The sequence below is a fragment of the Suncus etruscus genome, chromosome 16, assembly GCF_024139225.1.
Source record: "Suncus etruscus isolate mSunEtr1 chromosome 16, mSunEtr1.pri.cur, whole genome shotgun sequence".
NCBI classification, from domain to species: Eukaryota; Metazoa; Chordata; class Mammalia; order Eulipotyphla; family Soricidae; genus Suncus; species Suncus etruscus.
This window is the reverse complement of record NC_064863.1, coordinates 70,773,952-70,799,850: the sequence shown is the minus strand read 5'-3', so window position 1 is coordinate 70,799,850 and position 25,899 is coordinate 70,773,952. Positions and strand designations below refer to the sequence as shown.

The window sequence follows — 25,899 nt, the reverse complement described above, 5'->3', positions numbered from 1 at the left end:
TAAACCCTGAGCACCTCCAGATGTGGCCCAGAAACAAACACATAAAGCAAAACAAAAAAATCAAAGAGAGAAAACGAATTTTTTTACTGATTACCTCAGAAGAATAGATTAGAAAGGGTATTAAGTTATTCAGAATATATGTTAGTGATTTTTTGTTTTTGTTTTTTGGGCCACACCCAGCAGTGCTCAGGTGTTACTCCTGGATGTCTGCTCAGAAATAGCTCCTGGCAGGCACGGGGGACCATATGGGACACCGGGATTCGAACCAACCACCTTTGGTCCTGGATCGCTGCTTGCAAGGCAAACACCGCTGTGCTATCTCTCCGGGCCCTATGTTAGTGATTTTATAAGTGAGATATTGCTGGAATGATATAGTGGGTAGGACGCTTGTAATCATACCAGGACTCTTGGGTCCTCCAAACACTGCCAAGAGTGATTCCTCAATAAGAGCCAGGAGTAGCCCTGAGCATAGCTAGGTGTGCTTACCCTTGAAAAAAAGTATAGTGTTAGATGCAAAATAAATCTATAATTTAATTAAGTATAAATATAAGTATAGCTTAATTAAAAGACAAATTTCCTGATAAAAATGTTTGCTCATGAGTATTCCAAATAAATAGGAAGTACTAATAACCAACTGAAACATACCATTAAAAATTGCACCTTAGGCTATTTCTTTAAAGCCTTAAATAATCTTTGTTTCTATAAAACATACAAATGATACCTTTCAAATCTTTAAGTATGAAAAAATTCACCAGTTTTACTGGAAAAAAAAATCAATGTCATTTATGTACTATTAATGTGTAGTATGAAATAAACACATTTGCAAGTAAATTTCAATAAAAATGTCAACCTGCTTTATTCTTTTAAAAAATGTTTGTGTGTGTGTGTGTGTGTGTGTGTGTGTGTGTGTGTGTGAAAACCATTGAGAATTATAAATCCTTCATAGTTGGATTTTAGGCATACAGTGACTTCAGGGATTCCCACAATCCGTGTTGTTGACCTCCCTCCACCAAAGTTTCCATCATTCATTCTATACCCCATCCTTAGCCCCCTAGCCTGCCCATGTAATGAGTTCATTTTCAGTATAGATTTGAATCTCTTCAGTATAGTTTGAATCTCTTGATTTTATTATTGGGTTCTATTATTTTTATTTTCTATTATATGTTTGGGTATTTATTTTTTAATATATTTATTTAAACACTTTGATTAAAATACGATTGTAGTTGGGTTTCAGTCATGGAAAGAACACCCCCTTTCACCAGTGTAACATTCCCATCACCAATGTCCCAAATCTCCCTCCTCCCCACCACACTTCCTACTTCCCTCATTTGTTCACAGTGTTATGATAGTTCTCAATGTAGTTATTTTTCTAACTGTACTCATCACACTTTGTGGTGAGCTTCATGTTGTGAGCTGGACCTTCCAGCCCTCCTTTCTTTTGTCTCTGAGAATTATTAAAAACATGTCCTTTATTTTTCTTAAAACCCAAAGATGAGTGAGACTATTCTGTGTCTATCTCTCTCCCTCTGACTTATTTCACTCAGCATGATAGATTCCATGTACATCCATGTATAGGAAAATTTCATGACTTCATCTCTCCTGATGGTTGCATAATATTTCATTGTGTATATGTGCCACTGTTTCTTTGGTCAGTCATCTGTTGAAGGGCATCTTGGTTTTTTTAATGTCTGGCTATTGTAAATAGTGCTGCAATGACTATAGGTGTGAGGAAGTGATTTTTGTATTGTATTTTTGTGTTCCTAGGATATATCCCTAGGAGTGGTATAGATGGTTCGTATGAGAGCTCATTTTTCAGGTTTTGGAGGAATCGCCATATCTCTTTCCATAAGGGTTGGACTAGACAGCTTTCCCTCCAGTAGTGAATATAAGTTCTTTTTCTCCACATCCCAGCCAGCACTGCTTTTTCTCATTCTTTGTGATGTATGACAATTTCTGTGGTGTGAGATGGTGCTTCATACTTGTTTTGATTTGCATCTCCCTAATGATAAGTGATGTGGGGCATTTTTTATGTGACTTTTGGCCATTTGTATTTCTTCTTTGACAAACTGTTCATTTCTTCTCCCCATTTTTTGATGGGATTAGCTGTTCTCTTCTTGTAAAGTTCTGTCAGTGCCTTGTATATTTTGGATATTAGCCCCTTACTGATGGGTATTGGATGAATAGTTTCTCCCACTCAGTGGGTGGCTCTTGTATTGTGGACACTATTTCCTTTGAGGTGCAGAAGCTTCTCAGCTTGATATATTCCCATCTGTTTATCTCTGCTGCCACTTGTTTGGAGAGTACAGTTTCCTCCTTAAAGATGCCTTTAGTCTCAATGTCACAGAGTGTTTTACCTATGTGTTTTTCTATATACCTTATAGTTTCAGGTCTGATATTAAGGTCTTTAATCCATTTGGATTTTACCTTTTTACATGGTGGTGTGTGGGGATCTGTGTTTGCTTTTTTGCAAATGGCTAACCAGTTGTGCCAACACCACTTGTTGAAGAGGCTTTTCTTGCTCCATTTAGGATTTCTTGCTCCTTTATCAAAAATTAGGTGATTTTATGTCTGGTAAAGATTCTCTATGTACTCGAACCTATTCCACTGATCTGAGGGTCTGTGTTTATTCCAATACCATGCTATTTTGATGATTATTGCTTTGTAATACAGTTTAAAGTTGGGGAAAGTAATGTCTATAGATAAGAACTTTCTATATGTAAGATTTTCCCATTTTAATGTGCCCATGCAAAAAGAAACAGTGTCCCATGACACCACTGGTGCAGATGGGGGTAAAAATAACAAGTACAACCATTCCTGTAATCAGGTTCTAACCTGATCTCAAATCCCAAAAGATTTTCCTCCTAAGCAGATCTAAAATTGGGATGGGGAAAGCTACTCTGTATCATGAAATACACATTAAGAATTATAATTATGGGTCCGGGCGGTGGCGCTAAAGGTAAGGTGCCTGCCTTGCCTGCGCTAGCCTTGGATGGACCGCGGTTCGATCCCCCGGCATCCCATATGGTTCCCCAAGCCAGGAACAACTTCTGAGCACATAGCCAGGAGTAACCCCTGTGCATTACCGGGTGTGGCCCAAAAACCAAAAAAAAAAAAAAAGAATTATAATTGTTAAGGAAAAAAAATATACAAAGGAAACATACATATACTCTTTAAGCTTTTTGAAATAGTCTAGACAAATAGTTTCTAGTTAAATTGTCATTGGTGATAGTAAACTTTGCTGAAGAAAGGCTTCTGGGGTTAGATTGTGCATGGAGCATTCTTAGAACAAACATAATTTTTAAGTCTAGAATACTAAGCAATATGGTACTGGGCTGTACATGGGGAAATTCCTGGATCTGCACTTAGGAATTATTCCTGGTGGGCTTTTAGGGGAACCAAATGAGATACTGGGGGATCAAATCTGGGTCAACTGCATGCAAGGCAAATGCTCTACTGCCCTACCTGTTCTCCTATCTCTCCAGCCCCTGGGCTGAACTTTTCAGTGATTCATAAGGCCATATATCTATATACATATATGTAAAAATAAAAAGTTACACTAAGACTGTATGCTGCAGATAAAGTAGAGGTGAGATGGCAAATCTCTTAAATGGGAAGACGTTCTATTCCATTGAACTGGCTTCATTTGAAATATAATGGAACTTTGACATCTTGCATATGTCCCTTTAAGATAGAGTGAGTTAGGACCGGAGCGGTGGTGCAAGCGGTAATGTGTCTCCCATGCCCGTACTAGTCTAAGACCTACATGGTTCAATCCCCTGGTGTCACGTATGGTCTCCCAAGTCAGGAGCGATTTCTGAGTATATAGCCAGGAGTAACCCCTGAGCATCACTGGGTGTGGCTGAAAATCAAAAAAAAAATAGAGTGAGTAGTAGCATAGTTGAATATAGTTGTATAGGCCTGGAATCAGAAAGCTGGGCTTTCATTCTTGTGGCTATCTTTGAAATTTAAACTATTTGTGCTGAAGCTGTCTTCTTTGAAGTGATAATTAAGAGTTCTTACTTCATTGGACATCATTGGCCTAAATGAGCATTCTAGCTGGGGTAGTGTAGTGTAGTGTAGTGTAGCAACCAACGATTGACACTTTCTAAAACTCAGAAAAATTAGGGGGGCACAAGTGATAGTACTCTGTGACTGCAATCTGGCAATGAACTGAACAGGGCCAGTATTATTTCATTGGTCAATTTTAATGCTTGACTTCCCTTCTTTGTTTTTTAGACCACCATTTTCAGCACACTGGCCAGTGAGAAGTCCTTACCTGACCGTAAAAAGGTAAATTAGCTTCCAAGAATTCTGGCCTGCACCAGAATGTTGACATTTTCTTGAAAATCTGTGGGTATCAGTGACAAATGTTCTCATGACACAGTGTAACTTTCTTTAGAGATGAAAATTTGAAGGGTATTTTTAAGGATGAGGAAAACTGTTATCATATACAGTATATATACTGTATTATAGAGCATGTTTACTATATGGAGAAGCACTAGTTCCATATATTTCTCTTTCTTGTATTTGATACTTTATTCTACAAGATAAGCATCAGAGAGTTTAAGGAAAACTGCATTACAGGCCTCTTCATCTTGGTTTGCAAAATTCACACCTATACCTCAACCCAATACAATATAGAAATGATTTTGTATTTTGAAAGCTGATCAGAGCATACAAATCTGGTTCCGTTTCACCACAGTCAAGTTTAAGAAGCTGTCATGCCTTAAAAAAGGATTTGTTTCACTAGCATCTCATGGAAGATGGCCCCATAATGGATCATGTTTGAGGACCACCTGCCATGGCAGTATCAGCGTATCTAATTCCTGGCCTTCGCAGTCCAGGGCACACTCTTATCCGCCTCTTTAATGTCTGGTTTAACTAGATCTTGTCTCTCTTGAGAAGAAAGCAGTGATTTCACAGTCCGAACAACCCAAATAAATGTTTTGACACTATCTATTGATATGGAAAAGCAGGTGTATGCATGTAGAGTTGACCTCTGTCTCATCTATTTTTTCTTGGCATTTATTAGGACTTTATATCATGACATTGTTTCCTATGCTGCTCTTCCATTGCTGATGGTGCTTGATATGGAAGTCATAGTGAGCAGGAATATTGGTCTGAAAGAAGTAGGATGGCTTACTGTTCTACATGTTGTTCAATTTTATTATTTGATTTGTTTTTAAATCCCCAACTTGATTAAGTTCTGCTGTGTTTGTTCTTGACTCCCTGAGAAACATCCATGTGGTGGTCTAAAAATTATGAATCCTAAAGAATAACAATTCTCAGATTTTACCTTTCCCCCAGAGTTTAGATTTTCTATTAATGTCATTTTTGAATGGACCTCTAGCCTCAATCTGAATATTTTCTTGACAGGGACATCTTTGAGACTAATTATTCAATAGTGATATAACTCACAGAATTAATAGTATCTTCACTTTAGTGAGCCAGTTTCTGCCTTTATTCAAGTTCAGCCCTGTTAAGTATGATCTTGATGAATATTCTTTTTCCTGAATCTTTTACTTAACCCACCCTGAACCTACTTATTTTTATTTTTTATTTTTAATAGGAGATTGATATAATTGATTTCTAAAAGCCTAGGATGCTGAGAGTGGGTTTTCTGGTTTCAAAGCCTTGCTTTGCCATTTAGTACTTAGTGTACCTTAAATTGTTTAAATGAGTTCCCTGTGCTTCACTTTAATCATTTGTAAAGTAACTATAACAATGGTATCGACCTCATATGATAGATGAGTTATTATATACAAAGTGTTGAATAAAGAAACAGGAGTACTAAATGCTGAATTTCTTAGTTATTATAATCACTTATAGAAAAGATGATATACTTTTCTCTTTTTTCAGTCTTTTTGTTTAGTTTATTTAATTAAATCACACCCAGGAATGGTCAGGGCTTACTGGTGGTTCTGTCTTGGGAATCATTCCTGAAAGTGGTTCAGGGGACCATGTATCATATTGGGGATAAAATCAGGATCTGCCATGTACAAAACAAATTCCTTAACCCCTGTACTATCTCTGTAACTCACTCCTTTTTATTAGTCTTTATAACTAATAAAGTTATATAAAGGCTTGTGTATCCTTCTCTAGATTTTACAAATGCACCATGGGACTTTTTACCTGCAAGTTAAATACATAGTGCTATGCATAGACTTGGCACATGCCAAGTATAATGGATGACATGGACTATGGTAAAAGGGCAAGCTGGAGGCTTTCTTGATAGTAGAATTAATAACTGTTGAGGCAGTATGAGGTGATGTTGGTACTACTTATAAGCCATATTTTTCTGTTGGCTACGTGAAATTTGAAGTCCTTAACATGCTCTTAAACACTGATGATACATGAGCTGTTACTGAAATATGACTCATTTTATGTTATGAAAATATTTCTCTGACTGACTGAAAACCAAATGTTCCTATTCAATTTTGACATTTTAGTTTATCAAGATCAGTTAAAATACTGTTTTGTTATCTGATTATTGCTCTTCCAGTTCTATTTCCTTCCTTCCTTCATACACTTATTTAATTCATCAGCTTAAAAAATCACTAAGCATCTATTATGTGACATGAACTGGAATAAGTCATACAAAGTCATATGTAATCTTTACCCTCATAGTTTATTACTATCAAAACAAAAATAATCAACAAAATCATGATGCCATTTTAAAGTCAAAATCAAATAACAGGAGAACCTATGTAATTTAGGGACTCAAAGAATACTTCCCTAAAGAATTGAATTTCAGGGCCGGAGAGATAGCATGGAGGTAAGGCATTGCCTTTCATGCAGAGATCATCGGTTCGAATCGTAGCATCCCATATGGTCCCCGTGCCTGCCAGGAGCAATTTCTGAGCCTGGAGCTAGAAATAACCCCTGAGCACTGTCGGGTGTGACCCAACAACAAAAACAAAAACAAACAAACAAACAAACAAACAAATAAAAAAAGAATTGAATTTCATGCAGAGAACTAAGAATGGATGTGACATGGTGGAGGCACAGAAATCTTCCATAGCAAATTTATAAGTCCGAAGGTGAGAAGTGGAATACTGTAAATTTCTTTTTTTTTTTTTTTTTTTGTCCCCCAATTCACAATACATACCCGGCAAGGGGCCTGTGTTGAGGTGTATATGGGGTGCCTTTACTGTACCTCCTCTTTCTATACAGCCAGTGTAAAGAACACAGCCTGTGGTAAGAATTGGGAGGCCTTATTTTATCTTTTATTTATTTTTTTTTTCTTCAGGGCAAACTAAAGTTTTTTTTTTTTTTTTTTTTTTTTTAAGTAAGAATTCATTTAAAGGACAAAATTGATTAACCTAATAAGGTAAACTAATATAACATAATATAGTGACATAACATAACATATAATATAATTAATATAATAATAATACATGTAAGTCAAAGAAAGTTTCTGATTAAAAACACAATTTTTTTTTCCATAATGGCTTACATATCTTTCACTGTAGTATTTTGGGTACATATTCACATTAAATCAGGGGAATACCCATCACCTAATATGTCCTCTTCTCAATCAAAAATCAAATATACTGAAAATAGGCAGAGTCCTGTCTAGAGGCTTCCAACCTCAGTTTGAGAGAGGATGTGAAAAAAGTAATTAAAATACCACAACAATACACACACACACACAAAAAAAAATATCGAATTAAATAACCGATAAGCACCACAACAATAAAGACAGGCACCACACAATAATCTCGGTTCTGAAATCAAATCATACTCAAGTGCAAAAAAGAAAGAGAAAGACAAAACAAAATAAAATAAAATAATATTGGAGACATCAACCGTAATCTCCACACCAAAATAAAGACGTCAAAAAAATAGATCATTTATTCTCCTCTTGCTGCTTTCGTGGTATGTGGAAGACTTCTACTTTATCTTGGATGGTAAAATCAGACCTGTTTCTAGAGATCTTGGTGGCTGTGCAGATCAGGGAATGGAGTTTATGGAGTCTTTCTTTGTGGTTCTAGCAGTTATGCTTCTTCAATGTCCTTTTTTTGTTTTTTATGTATTCTAGGTGTTTCAGAATAGTGCTACCATTCTGTGTTTTTCTTTTGTTTTCTGACTTACTTCGTTTAACATAACATGATCTAGGTCCATCCACGTTGCTGCAAAGTCTGTGATTGTATCATTTCTAACTGCCATGTAATATTCCATTGTATATATGTACCACATCTTAATGATCCATTCATCTGTTGTTGGACATCGAGGTTGGTTCCAAGATTTGGCTATTATACTGAGTGCTGCAATAAATAGTGGGGTGCATATGTATTTTGGAATGAATGTCCTTCCATCTTGGGGATATATGCCTAGGAGAGCAATTGCTGGGTCAAATGGCAGCTCAATTCTGAGTTCTTTGAGCACTCTCCAGACTTTTCTCCATAGATGTTGGACCAAGGGGCATTCCCACCAGCAATGAATGAGAGTTCCTTTCATACCACATCCTCTCCAACAAAGGTTGTTCCCATTATTTTTGATGTGAGCCAACCTCACTGGTGTGAGGTGGTATCTCATTGTTGTCTTGATTTGGATCTCCCTGATGATGAGTGAAGGTGAGCATGTTTTCATGTGTTTGTTGGCCATCCTTCTCTCTTCCTCAGAGAAATGTCTATTCATTTCGTCTCCCCATTTTTTTATGGCTTCGTTTGGTTTTGAAGGACTCAGGTTTCTGAGCGCTTTGTATGTTCTAGATATCAGCCCTTTATCTGATATATCAAGTGAAAAGATTTTTTCCCATTCTGTTAGCTGTCTTCTTGCATTAAGTAGGGTTTCTTTTGCCATGCAGAAGCTTTTTAGTTTGATATAGTCCCATTTGTTTATAGTTGATGCTAACGTTTTTGCCATTGGTGCTCCATTCTCAAAGACCCTTTTAATATAAAGGTCTTCGAGTGTTCTGCCTATTTTATTCTCGATAAACTTTATAGATTCAGGTCTGATTTCCAGATCTTTGATCCATTTTGAGTTGACTTTTGTATAAGGAGTGAGATATGGGTCGATTTTCACTTTCGTGCATATGAGTTTCCAGTTGTACCAACACCATTTGTTGAATAGGCTTTCTTTGTTCCATTTCATATTCTTGCCTCTTTTATCAAATATTAGTTGGCTATATATCTGGGGGTTTATGTCTGGGAATTCTGTTCTAATCCACTGGTCTGAGGTCCTGTCTCTGTTCCAGTACCATGCTGTTTTTATTACTATGGCTTTATAGTATAGTTTCAAGTTAGGTAAGGAGATACCTCCCAACTTCTCATTTTTCAGAATGTGTTTAGCTATCCTGGGTCTTCTATGGTTCCAAATGAATTTTATAATTGATTGTTCTATTTCTTTAAAGAATTGTGTCTGGATTTGGATAGGGATTGCATTAAATCTATATAGCAATTTGGGTAAAATAGTCATTTTGACTATGTTAATTCTACCTATCCATGAGGATGGGATGTTCTTCCATTTCTTTAGATCATCTTCAATTTCTTTCTGAAGTGTTTTGAAGTTTCCCTGGTATAGATCTTTCACTTCTCTTGTAAGGTTGATTCCTAGGTATTTGATATTTTTTGATACTATCTTAAATGGAATTGTATTTTTAATCTCTCTCTCCTCAACTTCATTGTTTGTATATAAAAACGCTACTGTCTTTTGTGTATTGACTTTGTATCCAGCCACTTTACTGTATTGGTTGATTGTTTCTAGTAGTTTTTCTGTGGATTCTTTAGGGTTTTTGATGTATATCATCATATCATCAGCAAATAGAGCTAGCTTGTGCTCCTCTTTCCCTACTTGAATTCCTTTGATTCCCTTCTCTTGTCGGATTGCTATTGCTAGGACTTCTAAGGTTATATTGAATAAGAGTGGAGAGAGTGGACAGCCTTGCCTAGTTCCTGACCTTAGTGGGAATGCTTCTAGTTTCTCACCATTAAGTATAATGTTGGCTGTAGGCTTTTCATAAATAGCTGTAACTATCTTAAGGAAGGTGCCTTCTAACCCTATTTTGCTGAGTGTCTTTAACATGAACGGATGTTGGATTTTGTCAAACGCCTTCTCTGCATCGATTGATATGATCATGTGGTTTTTGTCCTTCATGTTGTTGATGTGGTGTATAATGTTGATTGATTTGCGTATGTTGAACCAACCTTGCATTCCTGGGATGAATCCCACTTGATCATGATGTATGATCTTTTTAATGAGGTGTTGGATTCGGTTTGCTAAGATTTTGTTAAGTATCTTTGCATCAATGTTCATTAATGAGATTGGTCTATAGTTTTCTTTTTTGGTGGTGTCTTTGCCTTCTTTAGGAATGAGTGTGATATTAGCCTCATAAAAGGAGTTGGGGAGGATTCCTGTTTTTTCTATGGTTTTGAAAAGCCTATGGAACAGTGGTAATAAGTCTTCTTGAAATGTTTGATAGAATTCACCTGTAAATCCATCTGGGCCTGGGCATTTGTTCTTAGGGAGTCTTTTAATTACGTCTTCAATTTCCTCTGAAGTGATTGGACTGTTTAGAGTTTCTAGGTCTTCCTTTTCCAGTCTTGGAAGAGGGTGTTTGTTCAAGAATCTGTCGATTTCTGGTGGGTTCTCTAGCCTAGTTGAATATAGTTGTTCATAATATGATCTCATGATATGTTGTATTTCTTGGGGTTCTGTTGTAATCTCTCCCCTTTCATTCGTGATCCTAGTGATTTGGGTGTTTCCCCTCTTTTTTTTGGTAAGTTTTGCCAATGGTTTGTCTATCTTATTTATTTTTTCGAAAAACCAACTCCTGGTCTCATTGATTTTTTGTATTGTTTTCTTAGTCTCTATGTTGTTTATTTCTGCTCTGGTTTTTATGATTTCTTGCCTTCTGGTTGTGGTTGGATTTCTCTGTTGCTGTTGTTCCAATTCTTTGAGGTGATCTTTTAAACTGTTGGTTTTGTTATTTTCCTGTTTCTTAACATAGGCCTGTAATGCTATGAGTTTCCCCCTAAGTACTGCTTTTGCTGTATCCCATAAATTCTGACATGTTGTCTCTTCATTGTCATTCGTCTCAAGGAATCTTTTTATTTCCTCCTTGAGTTGTTCTTTGATCCAGCTGTTGTTAAGCAGTATGTTGTTCAATCTCCAGGTATTAGTTTTCTTCCATTGCTTCTTCTTGACATCAATTATAAGCTCTGTTGCATAGTGATCTGAAAGGGTACTTCTAATGATCCTTACCTTTGTGGTCTTAAATAGGTTGGCTTTGTATCCTAAGACATGATCTATTCTGGAGAAGGTTCCATGTGGGTTTGAGAAGAATGTGTATTCTACTTTCTGGGGATGGAGGGCTCTATATAAGTCTATTAGCCCTAATTCTTCTAATTTTTTATTTAGAGCTCTTATTTCTTTACTATTTTTCTGTTTGGAGGATCTGTCCAGTGGTGATAGTGGAGTATTGAGGTCCCCTACTATTATCACAATTCCCTTCATGTGTTTCTCCAGGTTTGTCAGTAGTTGCCTCACATATTTTGGTGATTTTACATTAGGTGCATAGATATTGACCAGGGTTAGCACTTCTTGATCTAATGTTCCCCTGATCAGTAAGTAGTGCCCCTCTTTGTCTCTGATCACTTTCTTGAGGTTGAATACAATTTGGTCTGATATAAGAATGGCTGTCCCTGCTTTTTTTTGTTTTCCATTGGCCTGAATAATTACTTTCCATCCTTTAATTCTAAGCCTGTACTTATCCTGTAACTGTAGGTGTGTTTCTTGCAGACAGCAGAAGTCCGGTTTATTTTTCCTAACCCAGTTCTCTACTATGTGTCTTTTAATTGGAGAGTTTAGTCCATTAACATTTAGGGAAATTATTGATAGAGAGGACTGTTGTGCAGTTGTATTGTGTGGCGTGGTTGTTGTTACAATCGGGGGTTTGGATTGTGTAATTCGTCTCTGAGTAAGTCGCTTAGGATTGGCTTAGTTTGCACAAATAGTTCAAGTTCGTTCATATTTGTGAATGTTTTTAGTCTGCCCTCCCATATGAATGATAGTTTTGCTGGGTATTGGACCCTGGGTTGGAAATTTCTTTCACTCAGTCGTTTAAATACGTCATTCCACTGTCTTCTTGCTTGAATTATTTCAAATGGGAGATCTGGTTTGATTCTTATGTCCTTTCCTTTGTACTTGAGGTTTTTTTTCTCCCTTATTGCTTTCAGGAGTTTCTCTTTCTCTTTGTTTTTCGCCATTTGGATTATTATGTGTCTTGGTGTGGGTTTATTAGGGTCTATTTTATTAGGGACTCTCTTGACTTCTTGGATTTGTCCTAAATTGTCTTTCCAGAGGGTGGGAAAGTTCTCTGTTATTATCTCCCTGACTACTTGTTCTTCCCCCTTCCCTATTTCTTCCCCTTCTGGTATACCCACAATTCTTAGATTGTTTCTTTTGTCCTTATTCATTAGATATTGGATTTTTCCTTCCAGTGCTTTGCCTTTTTTTTCTTTGTTGGTTTCTTGATCATTTTTATATTGCAGTTTTCCTTCGAGTTCATCGATGTGCTTCTCCAACTCTGTGGTTCTACTCGTAAGGCTTGTTATTTTGTCTTTTAAATCCTTCACTTCTTTTTGTATGGAATCTCTCATGTTCTTTAACATTTCTTCTTTAATTTGGCTTAGTCGTTCGTCCATGAATTTCTTATACTCGGTTGCTAGGGTTTCTTTCATTCTGTTTAGTAATTCTTGCATTTCCTTCCTCATGGCCGCTTTTAGGTCTTCTTCCCATGAATCTGTGCGCTTTGGTGGACTTGGAAACTTGATAGGGCTTGTCATGTTGTCTCCAGTTATAAGGGATCTCCTTGATTTACGCATAATACTTTGTATTTAATGGTATGTTTTGGAGTACTATGGCTTCTAATTTCGGTCTGCTTTGGTCTCCTTCCTGAAGGTTTTTCTAGAGGAGCCTGTTGGGTGAGTTTGTTGAACCTAGCCCTTTCTCCTCCCCTTTGATCCCTAGAGTTCAACCTTCCTGCAGTGGGTTTTGACCCCTTTCTGCTCCTTATTTCTGTCAGCGGTGCAATTCCACTCCTGGCCACAATGGTTACTGGCGCTGTTGAGCCTAGCACTCAATCCACCCTCCTTTCTCTGGGATTCAATGGAGCTCCGCCCCCTCCAATCCTCCCTTGAAGGAGTTCCCTCAGTTCGATTCTGCAGGCTCTATCTACGCCCTTGGGAAGTCCCTGATCCGCTCCAGGGTCCAGGGGGGTGGACTGTTCTAGGTCACCTGCGAGTCTAGATGGTTGGCCCTATCTCCCCGTCTATTCGGGTCGCTCAACTTGTCTTTCTAGGTGCCACCCTGGGGGGAGGGTCCGGCACCAAGCCGAGCAAAAAGTCAGAAACTCACTCACGCCTCCCCAGCCAGCCCTCAGGAGTCTCTGAGGGGAATGGCAGGCCCAAACGCCAAGCAAAAGGAGAGAAACTCACTCACGCCTCCCCAGCCGGCACTCAGGAGTCTCTGAGGGGAATGGCAGGCCCAAACGCCAAGCAAAAGGAGAGAAACCCACTCACGCCTCCCCAGCCGGCACTCAGGAGTCTCTGAGGGGAGTGGCAGGCCCAAACGCCAAGCAAAAGGAGAGAAACCCACTCACGCCTCCCCAGCCGGCACTCAGGAGTCTCTGAGGGGGGAATACTGTAAATTTCAAACGTCAACATTGGTGGTGCAAATGCCCCTGATTCAATGTCACTATGTACCTAAAATATTACTGTAAAAGGTTTCTAATCCACTTTGGTCAAAGTAAAAATTATTATAAAAAAACTACTTTTGAAATAAAAAATGAATATGGAGAAGGCAAAGCCGTGGAGATTGGGTAGAAGTTGGTAATACAAAAGTCAAGTCAATAAAGAAGTTAAGTCCTTGAAAAAGAGATAGTCATTACTATAAAAACTATTTGGGGCCAGAGTAGTGGCGCAAAAGGTAGGGCATTAGCCTTGCATGGGCTAACCTAGGACAGATGGAGGTTCAATCCCCTGATGTCTCAGATGGTCCCCAAGCCAGAAGTGATTTCTGAACGCATAGCCAGGAATAACCCCTGAGCATGACCGAGTGTGGCCTCCATAAAAGCACAAAAATAAAAAATAAAAAACCAAACTTATTTGTTTAGGTTTTTTTTTCCAATTTGGAGAAGTCAGAGTCCTCTTGTAAACATGTAGCAGTCTCTCTTTCTCTCCCCTCACACTTCTCTAAGCAAATTTATTTAAATAAAATTATTTTATTTCAAGGCTAGAATGAAAGTACAGTTCTTGCATGCAGGTGACCCAAGTTTGATCCTCAGCATCTCATATGGTGTCTTGAGCCTGCCAGAAGTAATTCCTTAGCACAGACCAGGAGTAACCTCTAAGCATTGCCAGGTATGGCCCACTCAAAGAAACAAAACAAAACAAACATTTTATTTCACTTTAAAAAAGAAGTTGCTGAGTACATCTGTAAAAATAAGTGCTGAAGAGCATCCATTGGGAAGGGAATTTTTTAAAAAGAAGTAGACATAGAAAGATTCAAATATGCCATTATTGTTGAATCTGAGAATTTTAAATATTTTAGATGTAGTTTCATGGAAAGAATACTGAATTGGTATTGCAATTTTACTTATAAACTATGTCCTAAAATTGTAAAAACATGGCCAGAGTGATAGGGCATTTGCCTTGCATGTGTCCATCCTGAGACAAACCTGGGTAGGATTCCCGGGATCCCATATGGTCCCCTGATCCTACCAGGGGCAATTTCTGAGCACAGAGCCAGGAGAAATCCTGAATGCTGCCAGGTGTGGCCCCAAACCTTCTTCTCACAATAAATTTAAAAACAGGAAGTTGCTTCCAAAGAAAAGAGCCATAAATATTTGGAAGAGTTTTTAGGAGATTGAGAGGAGGTCTTTAAATGGTTTGATTTTATTCAGTGTGTTTAAATACACAGAAAGATTTTTTTTTACAAAGAAGTAAAGATATAAGAAAAAGAAAGAAAAATCTGTTGCACCAGGTTCTTGAAAAAAATGAAGACTCTAAGATACTAAAAATAAATTGTGATAGATGGCTTGCCACATTAGCTTTTATGTTGGGATAGAAGAAAGAAAGAATAGACTGTATGAGAAACATTATGAAGTAGAATAAGGTGATGCTACTTATTAGATAACCTGTTAATTCATCTACTTGTTTTATTTTTTGAGAAGGTGGGGTAATTATTCCACCATCTTGGAGCTTGCACAAAAAAAATATATATATACATATATACATAATTTAACCATATTTAATTACTCTATATATACAGAATTTTGTGATCTCATTTTTAAGCCATAGATCAGTGTCCCAGGTAATAAAATCTCTTTTGGCCCAAAATTTGCTTTTTTGTGGACTGACTAGGAGGTCTTCTCCACTTTGATGTCCCACAGACCATGTCTAAGTACAAACAGATTGTTTGAACATCCTCTCCCATCCGGAGCCTTCTTTAATTATATTTATGACCCTAGTTAATGACTTCACCATCTAAGCTAAACTCCAGTGTTATCCTCTATTCCTCCTATTTCTTTACTTCCCACATCTAGTTATCATATTTTATAAATTCCATTTTGAAAAGCCCTTAAGTCTCTCATCTCTGTCCCTGACCCCTTTATCTTTGCCCTGAAAGATTATAAGAACTTCTACCTTGCTTTTTCCTTTTACTAAGTTCTTCCATCTTTACTCCATTTCCCCAAATTTACTTCCAGAAATACTTTACAGAAAAATCAACAACCCTCACCCTGGTCATTTTTAACCCTTGCTTCACATCTATGTAATTTAAGTTTTAGTTAAAGTACGTCCCAGAATTCTCTGTATAGCATGAAAGATCATTCCCACTATCTCCAGCCTTATCTGCTGGTATATTCAAGATTCTGAAATCTGAAGTTCTTGAGTAAACTACTCCTTAGTAAAATAAAACAATTCTGATAACTCTGTGTTTGTTTAACTGTTTGTTTTTCCTGAATGCTCTATTTTACTCTTTATTTTTTCAGTTTAAAGAATTTACTCTTTCTAGAACAATCACTCAGATTGTTTCTTGTTTTTAATTTTTGATTTGGGGCCATACCCAGTGGTACTCAGGGGCTACTCCTGTGTCTTCACTCAGAAATTGCTCCTGGAAGGCTTGGGAGATGACAGGGGCTGCCCAGAGATTGAACCCAGGTCAGCCACATCCAAGACAAATGCTCTACCCATTGTGCTACTGCCTTGGTATTTCTTTTTAAAATACTTTCTTGGTTTCTTCAGGAAAGATGAATAATTTTATTACTGAGCGTTTATGATTTTGTACTTATTTTGTACTTATTCTGAGTATAATGCTTAATACCATTGCACAATTTATTAAATGTTTGCCATGTTTTCAGCCTCATGGGAAAGCTTTATATGGATTACCTGATTCTTTTTTTTTTTTTAAAGAGTATCTTAGGTAGGTAAAATTATTCCAGAATTTGAAGCTAAGAGATGTTCAAACACTGTGGAACACTGTATTTATTGCAATGTTGGCGGCAAAGTCTGATACCAGAGCCATTGTTTTTATTACTTTGCCACTGGGTTCTAAATATTTACTTATGGGCCTTTTTTATCTTAGCTCCTGCTCTGAAGAGCAATGACAATTTCTTTTAGGAATAATAAACTGGCGTCCCACAGGCTACACAGATTCAATAAAGAATTATTTAATGATTAGACTTGCTACATATACGGTTGTCCATTAGTATAATATCATTGTGGGACCATTTTTATTGAGAAAATAATGTTTATATTCATAGATTATTTATGTGGCAATTTCTTCATGAAGAGGTGATAATGAGCAGCTAAGAGGATTGCAATGATTTGTTTAATCAAAAATAGAAAATTTCCTAGAGTCTACTCCCTAAATAGCACCCTATTGAATTTTAAGAACCCCTGTTCTTATCTTCAGCTAAAGATTGGTTCACTTCTTAATCTGAAAAATTGGAATCATCTGGAGGACACATTCATTTTGTTCATCCATTAATAATTACATATTGAGTGCTTCTTATTGCAAGGGCAACAAGTTATTATTGCAAACATGTTTTAGAGGAAAAACTAATGTGCCAAGACATGAAATGATTTACTCTAAGTATATATGACAATCAGGGCACACTCTTAGACAATAGATAAGCCTAGTTCCTATTTTCTATTTATTTCTTTATTTAAAAATTTCCCCTACACTATTTAACTACAGTTGACATATGGGAGATATTTTCTTGGGTAGATAAGATATATAGAATGTTCCTTAATCATGTTCCACCATGCATTCTGCCTCCTGTTTATATGTTCATTAATGCTTATATCTTCGCCTCTTGATACTTTTTTATCGTGATAGAATATTTGAACTCATATATAATTTATTGTTATTATAGAGACAACATGATGTGAAACCATGTTACTCTTTATGTTTTAATGTGCAAAGTCATATACCTTGACCACCACCATAATGCCAAAAAATCTCCACTACAGTTTTCATGTCACTTCATCATTATACTGCCCCATCATCTCCTACTTCCCTTCATAACTCCCCTTAATAAAGTAACTTCTGTTGTCAGAACACAGGTTATTTCCATTGGCATTTGAACACAAATATATTACCCCAGAAATATGTAGGTATATCAACACAGCATCGTTCAACTTTCTGAATTTTAATTTAAAGTGATTTGTAAAACAGATATTTATTTTAGCCCCTTCTCCCAGGCTCCTTACACTGTCCCTGACTCCCACCCCGGGGTCACAGGTCGAAGATAGTAAAGAGATGATGGACATAGGTGAGGGTGATGAATGGGGTCAGGGTCAGGGATAAGATGAACCACAGGGCTGGGTCAAATGTTAGAGATTTTTGTTTCACAAATGACTTGGGATTGAAAAAGTGAGCTTCCAGTATGACACAAAATGTTCTGCTTTATACTGATGTAACCTCCATCTACATACATCTTCAAAAAGGGTCAGTGATATGACTTACTATTAGAACACATGTAACTAATGTATGAAGTTCTGGGTTTGACCCCTGGCATTGTCAGACGTGTGTGTGTGTGTGTGTGTGTGAGAACACAGAATTGCTGTCATCATAGACATCTTTGAAAAGCTTATTTTTGTTTCATACATTTATTTCTATGATATCAGGAATTGAATCCAGGGCCTCACATATACAGGGCAAATGTTAAACCCGTGAAACACATCTATCCTCAAGCTTAGATAGTGTATTTTTGAAAGTTTTCACTTTTAGTAATAAAAGTAAAGCTTTAGTCATATAGCCAAGATTATTTTCTTTCAGAACAATAATTGAGAAAAGAGAAGGTGAGGACTGGGAGACAGTTTGTGTGAAACTTTTAGTTCAATTCCCTGTACCCCTGACCTTTGCCAGAAGTAGACTCCACTTCCACATATATACCACTGGTATTGTTGGTGGTGGTGTGCACATGTACAGAATATGATGTGCTACTAGAAATTAAAAGTTTTTCATCAATGTTGAAGTATTTGGGTGAACACAGTCCAGACAGAAATATCAATGGTCTCAGATATTTACTCATAATTGTTTTTTAGCTTTTAGGAATTAAATTGTATATTGCTTCCTCTTTTAAAGACCAAAACGTAACACTGTCTAGACAGCATTTGGTAGCCTCCACAGGGCTTGCTGGATTGTTCCCATGACTCTAGGCTTCTTGGCAGATTTTCCAGGCTGGTAGGTCAGAGTGACTTCTTCCCAGGCCCTAGAAAGGGCACAAAGGAATAAAATGAAGCCCATTAGCATCAAGGAAATTCCATAGCCTCATCTCACCATAAAGAAGGAATCCTATGTTCTGCAGTAGTCACAGTGAAGTCATAGTGAAGTGATCATTTTGAGCAAATTGAAATGTGGCTCACTTTTTAAAAAGTGTTTTTAGGAATCAAAAAGGGTTCATTTTGAGCAGACTGCTGCTTTTGCTGGCTTGCTGTGGTGCTCTTTCGGAGAAAGAAAGATATGCAACTATTTACACAGTTCAATCACTTTTGTGTATGTGACCAACGGACCACTAATCGATGGGAGTGTTCGCTCTCTTTCTCCTCCAACCACTGGTAAAGAAATTGCGCTAAGCATTTCTTTGAGCAAGAATGGAAGTCAGTAGAGTTGTTTCTGGATTCTGTGAACTCTCCTTTCAGCTCTTATGGCCTAATTGTTATTGATATTGTTGAATTTTTCCAATCTCATTCTCTGTGGGGTCATGTAGTGTAGTAGAGGGTTAAGAGCACAATTTTCTAGACCCATTTATGTGACTAAATTCCAGCTTATCGCTCAGGATCTCTATAGTTTTACCCAAGAATCTTAGTGTTTCTGACTCATTTGTCTTCATGAGTAATAAGAGATAAATAATGTTATCTACATTGATGAGTTAGATGAGTTATTATTAGACCAATGGTTTCAGCAAGAGAGGTTCATTATTATTCCATCCCTGTGCTTGCAGAGAATAATTTGAACCTTGGTATATGGAGACTGAGTTGATCCTTTTGATCTAAAGAGCAAACAATATCTAGAAACGTATCAATAGACTTGAGTTAACATTTTATTTGGAAAAAATGTAAATGGCAGTTGCATTGGAAAAAATACATCATGTAGATCTTTGGTTCTTAATAATTCTAATTTTTAATAATTAGAATGCACTAAAGTTCAATATTGCTCTGAGGTAGTAAACTTTTTTTTATTAAATAAAACGTGAACTCTTCCTAATAGTACAAAGAATATGCTTTTATATATCTTATAAATCTGCAAATTTGATCACATAATAGACATTTTAGAATGTTTGTTTATTAACTTATAAGCATGGCATTGTGTCATTTCTCCCAAAGCCTACAGAAGACTGGAGCGAAAAAGAAAGCGTCTGCTCTGGAGTTCGCTTTCTTATGCTGATAACTAACAAATGCGTGGATGAATATCCATAGCATTCATTCAGGAAGATTAAAATACCAATTGCCTACTAAAAGGATAGATAAAGTATAAAAAATGTTCATCATCCTCCAAAATAATATGTCACTATTAACTATTAGTATGTTTCCTTTAACTATCATCATGATAATACATAGGTGGTATTAGACTACTGTGATTGGCTGGATAAAATAAATACTATGTAGGTTAGTTATGGCTTTTCTCTTCATTAAAAGGAGGTTTATTTTTTTTGATAAATACAAAATGCTATGAAAATGTAGACTGTCTTGCTTTCAATATAGTAGCCATGGTGATAAATAATAATTGGTCATTCCACCACAATGGACTAATACTACATTCCTTGACTAGGAACTTTTTTATTCTTAGCTCTATGATAAATCTTCAATGCAAAAGACACATACACCAAGGTCAAACCAAAAAGTTCTAGCTTAGATGATTAAATTTTGTTGAGGAAAATAATATTATAAGCAGAAGAAAATTATCACCAGCTTTTATATATCTTTTACCTTAAGCAAACATCAAGAAATAAATGATATTATTTTTGGTGGTCTTAAGTTTATGGTTAAACAAAGCACATTTAGATTTAGAGATGTTATAATATAGTTATTGTCTGCAGCAATAACATTGCTAATAGGAAGGAAGGTAGTTAGGATTAATGTCATGAAAAATGAGGCTCTAATCCCTTTGAGCTGTAATTATCTTGCTAAATCTGCATGAAAACAAGTTGCAAGAATATTTTGACCTTCTTGGTCCAAGATTCATGCATAACTGCTTATATAACACACATCTAAGATTTAGCTGAAACAGTAATAATTAACCACATCTCCCAAAACAAACCATATATATATATATGTGTGTGTGTGTGTGTGTGTGTGTGTATGCATATATATTTAAGACTCCTGAAATACATATGTAGAATTATATAAAGTATATTTTAATGTGTGTATATACACACAAAAATCTATATTTAGTTACATATAAAACATAGAGTTTTGAGCCCAGATATACTATAGTAGGTAGAAATCTTGCCTTGTGTGTGGTCAAGCAGTTTCAATCCCTTGAACCTGACATATGACACCTTGACATATGAACCTTGACATCACATATGGTGTTCTGAGCCCCCAAAAGAGTGATCTTTTAGAACAGAACCAGGAGTAAGCCCTAATCAATGTTGGTTGTAATTTGCCCCCCCTGCCAAGAAAGAAACAAAAAAACACACCCAAAGCATGTAGTTTTGACACAGTAATTGCAGACTAACAAATACTATAAATGAGTAGCAGAAATTAAGGGGTAGTTTCATTCTGTAAATTGTACATACAAAAAGAATTTAAGAATAGTAATACTGTTTTGATTTGTCTTGCCGTTTTTTTAAATGTGTGGTTATACAAGGGAGCCTGCGCTTCATTCTACTGTATACTTGATTTCATTGCTTCTTTTTTCAGTTATGAATGCTATTACAGTAAACTTTTGACTGTACACAGTAAATTTCACTTATGATTCTAAAAGGTTTTCTTGGCTGCTATATTATTGAGCTTCAAGTATACTATTTACCACATTGTACTATTTATTATTTTCTTTTTTCTTTCATACACATAATTTCTTTTAAAATTTTCTAGAATTAGGATAAAGTCCTCTAAACTTTATGAATGCTTCATGCCTATGCATAAACTCATTTCATTTTATATAGTGAGTTTTCTTATTATTTCTTCCTCTTCTTCTTCCTTCCTTCTCTCCTTTATTCCTTTCCTTCTTCCCTTTTCCTTTTTTCCTTTTTCCCTCCTTTTATTCCTCACATCTTTCTTCCCTTTCCCTCCTCATTCCTTTCTTCCCTCCCTCTATTCCTTCTCTCCTTCCTTCTATCCCTTTCTTCGTCTTTCTCTCCCTCACTCCCTTCCTTCTTTCTTTCCTTTCTCCTCTTACTGAATCATTCTTGGCTGTGCTCAGGTCTTACTACTGACTCAATACACAGGGATCACTCCTGTTGGAACCCCAGATTAAACCTTGCTAGGCTGTGTAGGAGAAAAGTGCCTTACCTTATGTGCTGTACTATTTCCTAAAACTATTTTGCAGGTTTTGTTTGCTTGCTATACAACAAAAGCTGCTAAATGTGAGGGGAAATATCAAAAGATGATTCAAGAAGAATGCAAAAGCCTGTAAATTAGATCTCTGAACTGGCTTATAACTCTTGATTCTAAAAATGGGCTACTCTGAATCCTTCATTTACATCAATTAGGCATCATCACTTTTGCCATTATGGGGCCCAGTCACTCTACAATGGAGCTAATTGCAGCCTCTGACTGAAAGGCTTAGCTTGGTGTTTTTCCTTTTGTTTACAGAAATGATCTATACAGAACAAACAATAGTCCCATCCACCTCTCTTCTGCCATGGTAATTGTTTTTTTTTTATTATTATCTTAATTCTACACTTTGATGATTGCTATAATCTTCCGAAGCCATTGCTCAAACCACTACAGGAAAGCTAAAGCCCAGACACTTTGTTGGGAAGCCAGTGTGATAGTTGAACTGTGACCTCCAACTCAGCCTTGATTTACTATTCAGAGAATTCTACATGCATCTGCCTATGCAGTCCTTGCAGTTCTATGGTTGATGTCATTATTCGTCTTGTTGAACAAGTGAGGCATCAAGAGACTTCATGTTTTGCTCCAAGGAGTAGAGCTCTCAGAAATGGTGAGGCAGCAATTGTCGTCACAGAAATAGGTCCCTAGAGCCTGTGCTCTTCACCTCAGCATTCACTCTGGAGCAGAATTGGAAAACAGCAAGGAAAAAAAACTATAAGACAAAACCTTTGGGGATAAGAATTAAAGGAAAGCACACGGAACCCAGAACTGTCTCTTCTTACAAACATTGCAAGTGTTTAGTTTCTGGCTTAGAGTTTCTTTGCTGAGGGAATGTGAAAGGTGGGAAAGAAGGAACAGGAGTAGAAAGCCCTTTCTGTTGAACAGTGATGCCACTATTTAAAAATACAACCCGCTTCTGTCTCAGGAGTCTTTAATTCACTTAATTTTTCACTTCACCTTCTTTTTCTTCTTCCTTTTTTGATATATAAAATTTTATTTAAGCACCATGATTACTAGCATGATTGTAGTTGGGTTTCAGTCATAAAAAGAATACCCGCCTTCAGCAGTGCAACAGTCCCACCACCAATCACTTCACCTTCTCAGTAATTATGCAATTGATTTTCTTAAAGAGTTGTTTATTGAGGCTGGAGCACAGTGGTAGGTCATTTGCCTTGCACGAAGCCAACACAGGACGAACCTGGGTTGGATCCTGGCATCCCATATGGTCCCCAGAGCCTGCCAGGACGATTTCTGAGCACAGAGCCAAAAGTAACCTTTGAGCACTGCCAGGTGTAGCCCCAAGCTCCTAAATAAATAAATAAATAAATAAATGACTAAATAAATAAATAAAAAGCAAAGAGTTGTTTATTATCTGAATGTCTTGCTATAGAATATTTACAAAGATGATAGAAATTTGGGGATGTTTGAGTGACTAATGGAATGGAACACAGTATAGAAAATTATTAGATTAAGGAACTATGATTTACCAAGGCATTGATAATTGAGTTTTAGTCATATTTTATATATATTTATATATTTTTTTCATTTCTTATATATATTTATATATTATATATATTATATACATATAATATATATAAATATATATTTTGGCATTTGGGTCACACCTGGCAGTGCTCAGGGGTTACTCCTGGCTCCATGCTCAGAAATCACTCCTGACATGCTTGGGGGACCATATGGAATGCCGGGATTTGAATCAATGACCTTCTGCATGAAAAGCAGAAAGCCTTACCTCCATGCTATCTCTCTGGCCCTTGCTTTTTGGTTTTTGGACCCCACTTAGCGGTGCTCAAAGCTGTTTCACTCCTGTTCTGTGCTCAGGAATCAATCCTGGTGGTGCTGGGGAATCAACACTGGGGCAGTTACATTCAAGACATGTGCCTTAAGCACTATACTATCTGGTCTCCAATATTTTTTTAAAAATGAAATACTAGTATTACTATTAATATCCTAACCATTCTCTTCAGTCTTATCAGTCAGTTAGTGACCAAAGTATGGAGTTGGAGTAATGTATCAGGCCAAATTCTGGGTTGTTTCAATCTGCCCATACCATAGACACATTAAAAGTATTTTATATCTTCCTAAGATCCTTGCTGAGAGGATGGTTTGGGACCAGCTAAAACGAATTAGTTATTTAATGCATCTGATAAGTCTTCCTAGATTGTTTAAAAGATGATAGACAATCTGGATCTCATTCTAAAGAATTTCAGAACTTCATGGCAAAGGAAATAAAACCTAATACGGTAGTTGTATTGATCTTAGAAAGGTCAGTTATTTAATAATGATATATAAACCAAACACACTGGTAACAGAAAATGTTAGGAAGCACTTTTCTTGTCAGAGTCTTTCTATTTAACACTAAACTTGTTTGTTTGTATTTGTTTTGGGGCCACACCCAGAAATGCTCATGGCTTTCCCCTAGTTCTGCACTCAGAAATCTATCCTAGCGATACTTGATGACTAGATAGAATTGGAAGGTTGATCTTGGCTCAGCTGTGTGCAAAGCAAGCATCCTATATGCTGTACTATCTCTCTTGCACCTTTACTCTAAACTTTCATGACTCATGGGTATGACTCCTCTAGGCTGTCTGCTTGATCACTGTGTTCTAAATTGGGGTGTGGAGGGTGGCTCTCTCAGAGACTTGTTTCACCTCTAGAAACAAGTGGTATAACTGCAGCATTACTGGTATTTTAAAGGTTGTCATGGGAGCTCATGGTCTCTGTCCTGCTGGGAGTGTTGAGCCTAAATGTAATGATCTTTAAAACCGCAGACCATGCAGGGTTGCAGAATTGCCTACATATGTTGAAAAAAAAATGGTGCTATTGATGTGGAATTGCAAGATAAGCAGAGAACTCAGTAAATGACTCAGTGGGAGTTTTCCCCAAGGGAAGGATAAAGAAAGAAGTATACTGTTTTTTTGGCAAAGGAAACTGGCACTTAACATGATTACTGCAACTCAGGGCACTTGGCTTTTCCCCGTTGGGAAGATCAAATGTGATAAAGCAGCGTTGTACTTCCAAAGCTCAAGCTCCATGAGCTCCAGTTGCTGACAGAGACGTCAAAATGGCTGATAGCCTTGGCAGGAAAAGCCCTTTCATTAATTAGAGCTTTGAGTTGGCGATTGTCCACAATAAGTACCTGCACACAGAATAGTGTGTAAGTACCCAGTGCACAGAATCACAGAAGGCTGATACCAGTGCATAGTTATCCCCAGAAACTGCCAAGAGCACCCACCTGGCTTCATGGGAAAAACAGGTGCTGTGACCTTCTTAAGGATAGATTTGTTTCCACTGGACTTTCTTAGAGAGACATTCTTGCTGAGACGTTCTTCTCATGAATTCCTAGTGGTGGGACAAAGATAAAAGGGAGGGGACTGAGCAATGATTCAACTTGCATGTGGCCAACTTGAGTTTGAACTTCGGCACCCCATGTGGTTCTCCAAGCTGGCAGAACTAACCCCTGAGCACTGCAGGGTATTGGCCCCAAACAACAACAACAAAAGACGAAACAGAAAAGGAAAATGCTATTCTCCATTTCTGTTGGGAAAGTCTGGAACAAGTAAGTGTGTAACAAAAAGTGACACTTCTGGCTAAGTCCAATTTTTGTCATTTTTCCTTGACTGAAAATCTCAGTACTCAAGTACAAAAATGCTTTGAAGCTCTGTCCTGTCCTCAAAGGCACCTGGCATTTCCAGCGTCATCCCTTGTTATCTCTTTTTTTTTAGGGTGGGGCACACCTGGTGACGCTCAGGGGTTACTCCTGGCTATGCGCTCAGAAATTGGCTTGGGGGACCAAATGGGACTCCGGGGGAGCTAATCGTGGTCCATCCTAGGTCAGCCCCGGGTAAGGCAAATGCCCTACCTCTGTGCC

The 25,899-nt window shown here is 37.2% G+C and overlaps 1 protein-coding gene and 1 non-coding gene across 2 annotated transcripts in view; one reads left to right on the top strand and one right to left on the bottom strand.

Annotated features, from left to right (window-relative positions):
• The window catches only part of RASGEF1B (RasGEF domain family member 1B), a 672,276-nt gene that overhangs the window by 235,821 nt on the left and 410,556 nt on the right, over positions 1-25,899 (top strand). Inside the window, exon 3 of the mRNA XM_049790253.1 lies at positions 4,237-4,290. Within this exon, the coding sequence (XP_049646210.1) occupies positions 4,237-4,290 (54 nt within the window). The remainder of the gene's footprint in view (positions 1-4,236; positions 4,291-25,899) is intronic.
• On the bottom strand, positions 7,082-7,214 carry LOC126032677 (small nucleolar RNA SNORA51). The gene has a single exon (XR_007503900.1). It is a non-coding gene; the product is annotated as a small nucleolar RNA SNORA51 (small nucleolar RNA).